Raw genomic sequence first — 12,150 nt, 5'->3', positions numbered from 1 at the left:
TATTGTAGCGGGAAATGGCTGATTTTTAATGGAATCTCTTCATAGGCGTCCAATGGCCCTTTATCACTCCCATCACTCCTGTGTTCCAATAGCCCTTTATCACTCCCATCACTCCTGTGTTCCAATGGCTCTTTATCACTCCCATCACTCCTGTGTTCCAATGGCCCTTTATCACTCCCATCACTCCTGTGTTCCAATGGCTCTTTATCACTCCCATCACTCCTGTGTTCCAATGGCCCTTTATCACTCCCATCACTCCTGTGTTCCAATGGCCCTTTATCACTCCCATCACTCCTGTGTTCCAATGGCACGTTGTGTTCGCTGATCCAAGTTTAGGTTTAAAAGGCTAATTGATGGTTACAAAACCCTTTTGCAATTATGTCACAGGTAGAAATGTTCTTGTTTTCCACGAAAACACCTCGGTGACCCCAAACTTTTGAAAGGTAGTGTATATGCACCCCTTAAAGGGGAATTATTGTCTAAATATTTAGATTTTAAGATAATATAAAAATATAACGTACGGTATGAAATTTCTTTTTTCACAAACAAACATTAAATCAAATCTGCAATCATTTATAGAAACCACCACCGAGAGACTTTGAAACTTCGCTTTCATAAAGAATTTAAACTGAAATCGTTGGCTATGATGCATCGGCCTGTTGGAAAAGTATAATTATTTACCATGCATAAGGGATTACTTTCTGAATGGAATTCGAGCATGGCGTGAAAATGAATAAACAAACATTATTGTAATAGAAAACTAGCATGTACATATGCAGATTAATGCCACATTTCATAATAAATCCCACACTTTCAGAGTTTAAAAAACACAATGGGTCGTTTGTTTAACCTTGAAAAGTTCTATTTAACCAAATTAAAGTCTTGGAGATGAAACAAACGCCCGAAACTATTCAATAAGCATATATACATTTTTTTATTGTGCATAGAATTTAAAAAAACAATTGGAAAACCCAACAAGTGGCCAAATATTAATTAATACACGCATTCTATGGAGCCTGGTCATTTTTATTTAAATGAGTCTGCTTAGCCTAATATATTTAAACTGGTACTATGCGGGTGTAAAGTTACCCTTAATTTGGGTGGTAACAGGGGTAATTTGGGTAGCAGATAGCTACAAGTAAAATAGTTTTAAGGTAAGGATATCTTGCATTCTTAGAGCCTATTTGGGAGGTGTATCCCATAAAATTATCATAATTATTATTATTACTATTATTATTATTAATAATAATAATACTTGTTTTATATATAGAGCCATCATATTCCGCAGCAATGCCACAATATATTTACACAGAAATACATTGTATCCAATGCATATATAATAAATAAATCAGTTAATAAACACAATGGAGGTATATAATAGAAATAAATACAATATATTAATGCTATTGGGATATATTTGTTAGTGCATAAGCACCAATATACATAAGTTACGGTGCTTCATATATTGTAAAGATCACCACAATATACTATAGTATTATATAAAATATAGTATATAAAAAACACAATAAATATCAGGAGAAAAGATAATAATAATAATAATAATAATAATAATAAGAGTAATAATAATAATAAGAAGAAGAAGAGTAATAAGAATAAATAAAGGTAAAAACTCAAAAAACCCTATAAGCTATATAAAAAACACCTCTTTTTCTGGTTAAAAGGATATAAATAAAAGATGCCTCGCAGGTGAAACAATCTGATTTACAGAAATAAGAATTGAGGAGGGCCCTACTCAAACAGGCTTATAATCTAGAAGTGCGTCTGAGTTTCCAAACAAATGCAACAAAAGTAGTTGGACTGGAATCCAACTCGCAAATTCCCTATTGCTAACTCACACTTGCACACACTAAACGTCACTCTCCTTGTGTATATCCCCAGGGTCCTCTATTAACCAAGGTGGATCGATGATCATTCCCCTCTTCCCCAACCATGTGCACGATGGGGGTAATAAATCAAATTGTGGGGGGGTAAAGGCTACCTATACTTCCCCTCATCCCCATCCTGTGAAATGGAGAGGGTTAAAAGTAAGAAAAATAGCCTTATGTTAGATGTGCCCGCTAGAATGTGATATGACACATTAGGATTAAAAAATGACATATATGTGGCGCATTTTACATATAAAAATTGACTGTTATATATAAATATTAGCTCATTATATTATATTATATATATATATATATATATTATATTATTTATATTATATATTATTTTATATTAGCTCATTATATTATATATATATATATATATTATATTATATATATTATATATTATATTATATTATATTATATTAGCTCATTATTGTGTGTGTGTCCGATAAACATGGCCATTTTCCAAAAGACCTATTTAAAAAAAAGTAACAAAACTTGCAATCTTATCTTTGAACTTTCCATTGAAGGGATTTATAGATATTTATGTTTTTGTTGCAATTTAAAAAAATTTAATATCTAAAAAAAATAACACCGGATAGCTTCTAAATTCATTCAAACATTCAGAACTCTGATAATCCATGGTACATGCAGGAAATTAAGTAAGAGGTTAATCTAATCACCTTGATTAGCACTTTCTATTGATTAACATCCTAACTACAATCATTGTAAAAAAATCATTTCAAATTTGACATTCAAGTGTTTAAAGGAGCTTAACCTGCATAATTAAGTGGGAAATATTTTTATCTGTACGTACTGAAATATATATATAAGTGTATATATATACCGGTATATATATATATATATATATATATATATATATCATGAAGATTCTATGTAGCGACTTACCAAATGTGTAAGCGGGGGAGAATAGGAAGGAGTCAGCCACAGACTGTGTGACCCGGAGAATCTGCCCCGTCACCCTGAGATTGGGGCAACAACCCTGAGACTTGGGGGCAAACCCTGTGAATTCCCAGGTATGTCTATGAGCTAGGGATGCTGTTATTGGAAAATAAGCTATTAAAAGGACTATAAATATAATAAAAATATTTCATTTATAAATGGATGTGATTGATGTAACGGATAGCTCCATAACAGATCGATCATTTTCTTAAACCCTACTTTTCAAAATACGACTTTTTTTTCCTTGGGTGGTAAACAGATATACATAGACACCCTAAGGCATTAGATATATAATAAAAAATAGGCTAAAGGATCTCGATACGTATAGTTTGATGGCGAGAAGATGGAGAAGACGTGATTTCAATTCTGTGTTTCTATATTTCAAGTTCTATGTTTAGTCCTTTGAAAGACAACCAGCACAAGCTACATGTAGGTTTAATAATTTTATTTAATGATGAAAAGCCGTGAAGGCCCTTTAAACAAAGTCAGACTGACGGAAGTAGCAGACTACGATCATCATTCCTTAAAGCAAGCAAGCCACTTTCTTTTTTTGGCAGCACAATACTTTATACCGGGAAATGCTGTTTTTTTCTTTCTTTTTTATTTTCTAGATATATAAACGATGTAAATAAACTCAACAAGATACTTACAAAGCATTTTTATATTTATTGTTTATCGGTGGGGCTGCATAGGTGTACTGGAGTGTCCATTTAATAAAAAGTATTGTAAAACAGATGCCGGTTGGTACTTAACCCTGGCTATTATTTAATAATACATTAAAAGTAAAGAAAAAAAAAACCCTCAAAATGACTAATTTGAGCTTAATTGTAAGATCTATGGCTGCATAGATTTTTGTAAATAAGATCATGTCGAGCAAATTTAATTGATTTATTTGACTGTGTAATGGATGGATGAAAAAGAATGGAGCCGTAGATATAGCTTATCTAGAATTTAGCAAGACACTTCTCAGTGTTCCACGCGGAAAGCAAATCTATACGTTACAAGATGCAAGATTGAGTTTTGTTGGTGGCTCAAAGGAAAAGTTATTGGTTAGAGAATAAGACATATCATTTACGTTAACCGGAGGAAGGGAGGATTTGAAGTTGAAAGGTGAAAGGGATTGTTTATAATTTGTGAATTAAAAAAATAACTAAACGATGACATTGTTTAAGCAAACATTATTACTAAAAAAAAGTATTTTTTAAAAAGAATAAAATTAATCACAAGATCAGAGGGGAGAACCATATCGCAGGAAAGCATTGAAAAGTGTTCTTTACAGTGAGTGCAGTAAATGTGTGGAATTCGCTGCTTTCAGACGATCTGTTGTCAGATTCAATAGATGCCTTTAAATAATGGCTGGATTATACGGATATAACGGGTTATAAGAATGGGATTCGTTATAGCTTTTCGATCCAGTAAGAAATATAAAGAAAGAAAAGCTTTTTCTTCCTTTTTTTTAGGCACAATTGGGGCTTTTGCCTTCTTCTGGATCAGTAAAGTTGGACTTGATGGACTTCTGGGTCTTTTTTAATCTAAATTAAAAATAATGTACAAAGTGTCTGTGTGTCTGTCCTCAACCTTAGGTCTTCTCTGCTGGTTTATGTTTTTAAAATGAAACTCATAACACCCATTTAATCAGTATCGCTACGTGCACAGCAAAAGTACTTAAGGGTTCATCCACCTCATACTCAACAACTATGACTTCATCTGTAGGCCTTCATTGGCTCCAAAAAACATTAAACCCTTCTTCCAAGGTTGATGATTATTAGTACTGATCCGCTGCTGTGCCGAGTTTCACTCCCTTTGGTCAGCGTGGCTCAGTTTTTAAATCAATAAGAATATATATATATATATATATATCTATACACACAAATATAACATATTTTAAGATACAATAAATAGAGAAAAAGACTTGCATCATTAAGATATGAAAGATATGAATGATAAATTAATGTTTTATTTAAATATTTATTACACCAATTTAAGTGGCCGTTTAATGTACGTTATTTATGATTTCTAAGTCGAGGAATTCCAATAATTCCACGCCTTTTTAAGTATATAGCGATATTAACATATGACTGTGTAATCCATGATGCCTTCCTGATCACATTGTCAAAGGTTCTAATACCCTGACCATTTATGTGATAGCATTAATTGCCTAAAACAAAATAAAATGTACTGCCAAAAAAACTAAACCTAACCGTTCACTCTTAGTTACATTAGATTTGGATCTACCGGCATTGCCTGTGAAACATTGTATTAAGGTCCATAGATATCGTACCGATTACTGCCGGTATAATAATAATAATTCCCAGGGTAGCCGTGAACGATGTGCTATTTTCTCATTGATTTCTTGCTTTGGTTGGAAGAATTTCATTGATCTCAATTTTCAAAAATGATTGGTTAAAACGGAAATGATTCTTCTCTCGCTTATGGCATAAACTCAAGAACGTTTGTCCGATGATTAATTTTCATATTAGAAAATTAAAAAACCATTTGTGTCCTTCTAGCTTTTCAATTACTCCATCTAATTCATTGCGTTGTCTTCGTGGGTAATAGTAAAGATAGGCTTTGCATTGGATTCACGCCGAATTTGACGTCTTTCCATGTTACTTGTTACTGTGGTATATGCAATTTAGTTGTGCTAAAAAGCTACATCTGTCATAACATTCTATGGGCATTAAATACATTTAATTGATATTATATAATCCACCAGCTTTCTCCAAAATAATGAACATGCAGCTTAAATTTGGCGCTGTATTTATTTGCATTTAGATGTTCCTACAAACTTCTTGTTCATACTACTCTCTGCCTCTTTAATGTCTAACTCAGGCTGGCCCTGCCCCCGAGCAAGTCTAACCACGCCCACGCACTAGTAGAAAGGAATCTCTGGGCAGCCAACTCAGTGAAGTTCTGGGGCATGCTCACCTCCCATGACTCTAAGTAAACTATTATTTGGCTGATGTTATAGTTTAGCTATGGTTGTAGAATCCCAATTTATGGACCACTTATCTTTTAGTGGTTGAGTACTTAAGTGCATAGCTCTGTAATCGCCCGAGAGGACAGTATTCCAAATGAAGCAGATTTAGGAAGACACGCGGAATTATTTGCTTCCAAGTGGAAGGCCAAGATGTCCCGAGCTTGTTCAGCTGTGATTCTGTACCGTAATGACACCGCAGGGTTTTGCTTCATAATCAAAACCCTTTAAAGTCTGCATCGCTCCGGGCTTAGTGTCTGTGGCAAGGTTAAATGAAAACTGTAGCAAGGATAACTGCTATCCTAAAGCAGATTGTAACAGCAGGAACGCGGCAACACTATTTAAAAGGATTTTAAATAAGCAGATTTTATTTTAAAACTATACTAATGCATCACAGCAGAAAATGATACAATAGGCTCGCTAGAAATAAGCATAATGCCATTTCCCCTGATCTATGCTATTTAATCTAATGAATAGACTGCACAGCCTTCTGTTGGGAGTAAAAGGACAGGGGGGGGCACTTTTCTAAGTACGAGTCTTGTCTGGCCTTCTACTAATGCTGATTCTGCAGACTTGCTTTGGAGAATTAATGGCATTACCTAGGCAGGTCACTGTTAGTTATATCAAGTTGGACACCATGATCACCGTCCTCTAAGGGCAGCACCAGGTTTTTTTTTTTTGCAAAATATCATGTTTTGGTGCTGATGTTATATCTGAAATTTTCCAGATGTTTTGGCACTTTGATATATTTTTAGAATTGCTGATGTATATCTACTTCAGAGATTTTATTTAAAAAAAATTGAAATTTGGAATAATTGAGTATTCTCTAGCTTATTCGTTCTATTATATGATATAAGCTGGCATGTTGCAAATATAAAGAGAAACCTGGCAACTTTCATCCAAAAGTGGTTATTCTGTCCAACCTGGGAGCCAATATGTTTAGCCACAATAACATGCCTGATTCATTAAGCTCTTCGTTATGATGTGAGCCATGTGATGTTTTACTCTTGGGAGCTCATTCACTAAGCCGTGGGTTGAGTTGAGATTACGTTGCATTAGTTTTTACATAAGAGGGGTCAAAAATAACTCAACATGTTTTTTGGTGCGAGAAGGGTCAAAGTTTTACAAAAATGACTCACAAATTTCAACTCACCTTCTGAAGAGGAAACAAAAAAAATGGTATATTAAAGAATTTGTGGCAACAGCCAAATAAGTACTAGCTAATGGCAAGCTCTTATCATTACTGATGACAGCAGTACTAGCGGTAGCAGTAGCCTTAGCAGTAGTGGGAGTAAGTGGATTGAGCAGCGTGGCACTTGTGGAACACAGGTTTGGGTTGGGAATCAGTAAATTCATGAATTCTGGATGACTTCACCTGCATCTAGACATTTAAGCTTTTGAAATAAGCTCTTGTACAGAAAAGATGTAAATGCAGGTACGAGGTCACTCAATTCATTTGCTTATTTTCTGATAAGCCCTTTCACCAGAGCTGGCACTGCAGATAGTGTGACATATATTTTACACATTATTGGCATCTGGCACAGTAAAAAAATAAAATAACTTGGGCAACAGGCTCCCAAAGAGCTCATCTATTTAATGGGGGTTTACAAGGGAGACCTCTGATCTTCTCAACAAACCCAGTTATGCTACAAAGGAGGGCGTAGCGTCCATAATGAGCTGTACCTGGATCTGTGTCCTTCTGACGCAGGCAGGTCACTGGGATATGATGGCGTACGCCAGCCTTTAGTAGAAAGGTTGTTTGCTGTGGAGTTAAGGCATTGGGGGGGGTGCTGCCCTGGATCAAGCTTTGGACAATGCCAAACCCAAATACCGGTATATAACAAAACAATTAGTAATAATACATGTCTGCTTTTAAGTCTATTGATTAGATTCAAGGTCTAAATAAGCCTCTTGCCTCGTGCCGTTACATTGGGCTTTGACAGCTCTGTGGTTATCTGCCATCTGTAACTCCCCAACCTATGACCCATGAAGAAGGTACTATCCCAGCTGGCACACACATGTTGTATCAGCCTATGTTAGGGTGTTTAAATTTGCTGCTGATTAAGCTTCATCAAGCTGCCAGTTAGCTCACTTGAAATGCTCCACGAGACGTCGTCCTGCACCCAGAGCCCTTGGGACGTCTCGATGGTGCTGCAGAGCGATGTTAAACACCATATGCAGAGAAAGTCCTGTACAGCGAACAGATGCCCAGCCATATTTCTCCTCCAGGCAATTATCTCTTCCAACCAGGTTCCAGTGTTGCTTGTTGTATGCCTCTCTTCGTGGATGACATTTTTAAACACCCAGTCATCGCTGATATAAGACATAGTACATAACTAAGTCTTATTCCAACTTTTGACTTAGAGCCTTAACCACACCGCTGTATTTTAATTTCGAGCATCTTGGTGTTCTAAAAGGCAATGGATAGCTTGGTTCAAACAACTTCCAAACACTTTGTTCTTCATTAATGAAAGACGCCTTTATATCTTTTATAATTATCTTCGGCCCAACATCAGCCAAGGCCTTTGCCCTTTTGCCCAGTGAAACTAGGTTTTCTATGGAGAAACGTCTGTCCGCAGCTCTGAGTTCAGAATCTCAAGATTCGATAACTTCTTAGAGATGTTAAGATACCACAGAGTGTTTAAAGTACAAATGTAATGAAGTCCAACCTGCCACACGGACAATAGCGAAAAATATTAATATACAATAGAAGTCCAGCCATGTATTGTCTTCCTTTCTTACTTGTTGTTGGAGAACATTCCATATTAATTCACATTAAAACAAATTATTTATAACATGTGCCCAACATGTAAACCTTCAAATTCCAGGACTGGGGAACATTTTGCTAACTTGTATCATGATTGTACTTCATAACTTTTTTTCCATTTTTTTTTTATATTTTTGGTCTTTAATCTATCATGCATCTTTCCTTCACCAGCTACTTATAATACATAATGTGTTCATTTATATTCAATAATAAATGCTCTCGTCCCTTATGAATTCATCTAAAAAAAAAAAAAAAAGTACAACAAGGTTTCTATGGTTACAAAAACCCATTACCTTTCAATAAAGAATGAAAAAGTTTGAGTTAAAGTATACGCTATTTATTATACTAAAAATTCAATGGCCTTCAGGAGAATTTTTAAATGCGTTCATTTTTCAGTGTCAGAAGTGACCCACCGAAGTAGTAGCTCAGACCTGTTAACAGCAGGAAAGAGAGATTTATGCAATTTGTACATGTTTTACATCACTAACGGTGTAAAATATCAAAGCCCCACTGAATGCATTTGTTGATTGCTTTCAACAAAGGAAAGGGCTTGAAAAAAAAACCTAGACATCCAAGATTTTAAATTTTATATTGATGTGAGTGAAAAACAAGTAATTATCAATTTTACCTATTGGCAAGTTACAGAGACTTTAAATACCGTTATTAGAGACTTAATAGAGAAAGAAGTTTAGTAAATTGTAACTTTTATTATGACTTTTTATGACTTTTTTTTTATGAGCTAGTGCTTAGTGGCCTTGAGCCATTAGAGTCTTCATCAGTATAATAATGTATTTCTTATACAACACGAGAAACATTATTTCTAGTATAATCGAATGCATGAACCCTTCCGGAACAGGGGTAGATCAAGATCAGGTAGCGTACATACACAGGCACCAAATAAACAACATATAACCTATAAATGCTAATCTAAGGGTAATTGGCAAAACTGGGACAAAGCACTAGAATTTAAATAAATGATTTTATTGAACCGAAACAATGAGAACTCACCTGTCACGTTGTGTTCCCTTTCAATTCCTTTGTAAATTTGTGATCCGTCCATATATAAAATATATCTTGTTATAATGCCATTCGGTTTCCTGGGCGATGGCCAATGTAAATGTAATGAATCCGGAAAGGATTCTGCGACTGGTGTCTGGACATCTTCCGGAACTGAAAGAAAGTTGTGTTTTTAAAATTTTCTCAATGTACCATGGAAGTATAAGAAATACACTTCATTTATGCTTTTATTAAAGAAAAGATCCACATGTGAAAAAAATATTAAATTATAACCATCAAAATGAAGTAGACAAAAATGAGTTCACATGTTTATTAAAAAGACATTTATAAAAGCAAAAGTGTAAACAATAATATTAGAGAAAAGAAAGAAAGACACCACCCTTCAGTCATCACTAAATCCGTCCAACACAGATCTAGCATCTACACGTGTTTGGAGTCCATTCCTGGGAATCCCCTGGGTTTGACCGGGAGTCTCTGGGTGAAGCTCTGATTCTCCAGATCTTTGGGTCACTTTCCTCTTTCTCTGGGTAAAGTTTAGTCACACCTACTCCCCACCCACTTTTCTCCCATTCTCCGCCCTCTGAAAGCTGTATTGGCTTTGGCCCTCCTCTACACAGAAATAGTCCCACCTCAACATGTGGATAGCCCCGCCCCTTCATATAGCCACTCCCCCAGAAGAGGGGATGCTCAGGTGGCCTTCCCTGGGAAGTGTCTGGATATGAAGTAATATGCCAACTCTCTACAGATCCCTGTAGGCATAGCACAGATCTCTACTCGCTTGTCATTCAGATGCCCCTCTTGCCTCCCCTAATGTCCCCCAGCAGGAGATGGTTTCTAAATCATATTGTGTAAATAAAATGCATTTTTATCTTTTAATTCCTTACTCTGTTACATAAATAGATAATTCTATCTTTATGTTATATACATAGCGCTAGCCACATACCCCAAAACAATAAATGTCCTCTTTGGCTATTCGAATTGTTGGAAGGCACGTGTCAGAATAACATATCCGCTTTTTAGAACTGATTTTTCACATACAGAACCTTTTTTTATGAATACGCATATCTTCCCGATTAACTTGTGTGAATCTTTAACGCTGCATTAATCTCCAACGACAGAAATGGCACTTTGCAAATAAATGTTCAAAAGAATAATGTCTCCTATTGACATCATTGTAAATATCACAAGTAGCCGGTGAAATACTTGACATTTAACTGGAGAGAAGCCCAACTGTAATGTTAAAACGTTTACAGATGTAAAGAAGAGGTGAAAGGGGTGGTGTACAACATGCCAGCTCTTGGCAATGATGACTAGTTCGAGGGATTCGGACGGTGGCCAAGAGACTTTGCTATTCACATCTTTTTTTCCCCAAGGATTCTAGAAAGTATCGTTTCTGCCCTTTGTTAAAGGTTCAGAGGAGCATGAAGAGAAAGCTTCATGAGTTACAAAACAGCTATTTAAGTAAAATTTTACAGTGTGTGTTTATAACATATTTGGGGATTGTCTTGTATTTATGATTTTTATAATGTCTTATGTGTATATGGTAATAGTTGTGGTGAAGGCATACCCCCTAAAGTCGCAAGCCTCTAAACTGGGACACCTTTGTTGGGGAGCGTGGTTAGAAGAGGGGCCAAGACCATCCAAGCACCCTGCGATGTAACAAAGCAAAACGCCAGGATATGATGTCATATTTCTGTGCTCTGATTAAATAAATTAATAAATGGTCATGTGAGAACTGTAATTAATGTCTGTGTGGCAAAAGCACAGAATTTGATGGTTTCTACAGCTCAGTGGGACGGTTAAGGGATCAAAGATCTCCCCAGTGGGACACAGGGGGGGCCTGATCACCCAATAGGGTGATCTGCAACTTTTTCTTTGCCCCATGGACCTGCCAGCCTAAGTCTGGGCCTAGTCAGCCAGCATACATCACTGCAAGGGACCCCCCCCCAACGAGCCAATGATCAATACACGATAGTGGAATGGGTTAAACCTTTGATCTTGTACATGCAACAAAATATGTTTTTAGTGAAACCTAATATAACCTATAAATGATTTATATATAAAAAAATAAATGTTATATGTAAGCAATGAAAATGTGCGTGGTCTATCACCCCTGTGTTTTCTGTCTGTAAGCAAGAAGGACTGAGAACAGAACAATGGATCATTGACTTTGTGTCTAGTCCTCGCAGAGGCAAGAAAACACATGCTCCCAGTGGTCTCATCCAAATACAAAAAAAATCTATTTCTGCATAAACATGGCCCGCTGGAAAGTGCCTCTGCATTAATCTCTCCTTTATTTTTGTAATAGACACTCAGGACCGTATCTTTATATATTTTTAACACAAAAGATAAAATGCGAGTGATAAATCCTCCCTGGAGAGAGTTATTGATTTTAATGGAAAGCAGTTTTAGAAATATAAAGTTATTTGTTGATATCGTTTGGCTTCAATGTATATGAAATAGCCTTTTGCATATTAAACCTGTAATATTTCTTTGCATCTGCAATAGATTTTATTGTTTCATGAATTTTAATAATTTTT

At 35.7% G+C, this 12,150-nt stretch overlaps 1 protein-coding gene across 1 annotated transcript in view; it reads right to left on the bottom strand.

Annotated features, from left to right (window-relative positions):
* Positions 1 to 12,150, bottom strand: part of USH2A (usherin) — a 266,301-nt gene that overhangs the window by 139,497 nt on the left and 114,654 nt on the right. The window contains exon 32 of the mRNA XM_053459159.1: positions 9,602 to 9,763. Within this exon, the coding sequence (XP_053315134.1) occupies positions 9,602 to 9,763 (162 nt within the window). The remainder of the gene's footprint in view (positions 1 to 9,601; positions 9,764 to 12,150) is intronic.

The sequence above is a fragment of the Spea bombifrons genome, chromosome 3 (assembly GCF_027358695.1).
Source record: "Spea bombifrons isolate aSpeBom1 chromosome 3, aSpeBom1.2.pri, whole genome shotgun sequence".
NCBI lineage: Eukaryota > Metazoa > Chordata > Amphibia > Anura > Pelobatidae > Spea > Spea bombifrons.
Note: the sequence above shows the minus strand (reverse complement) of the source record. Positions and strands in the feature narration are given on the sequence as shown.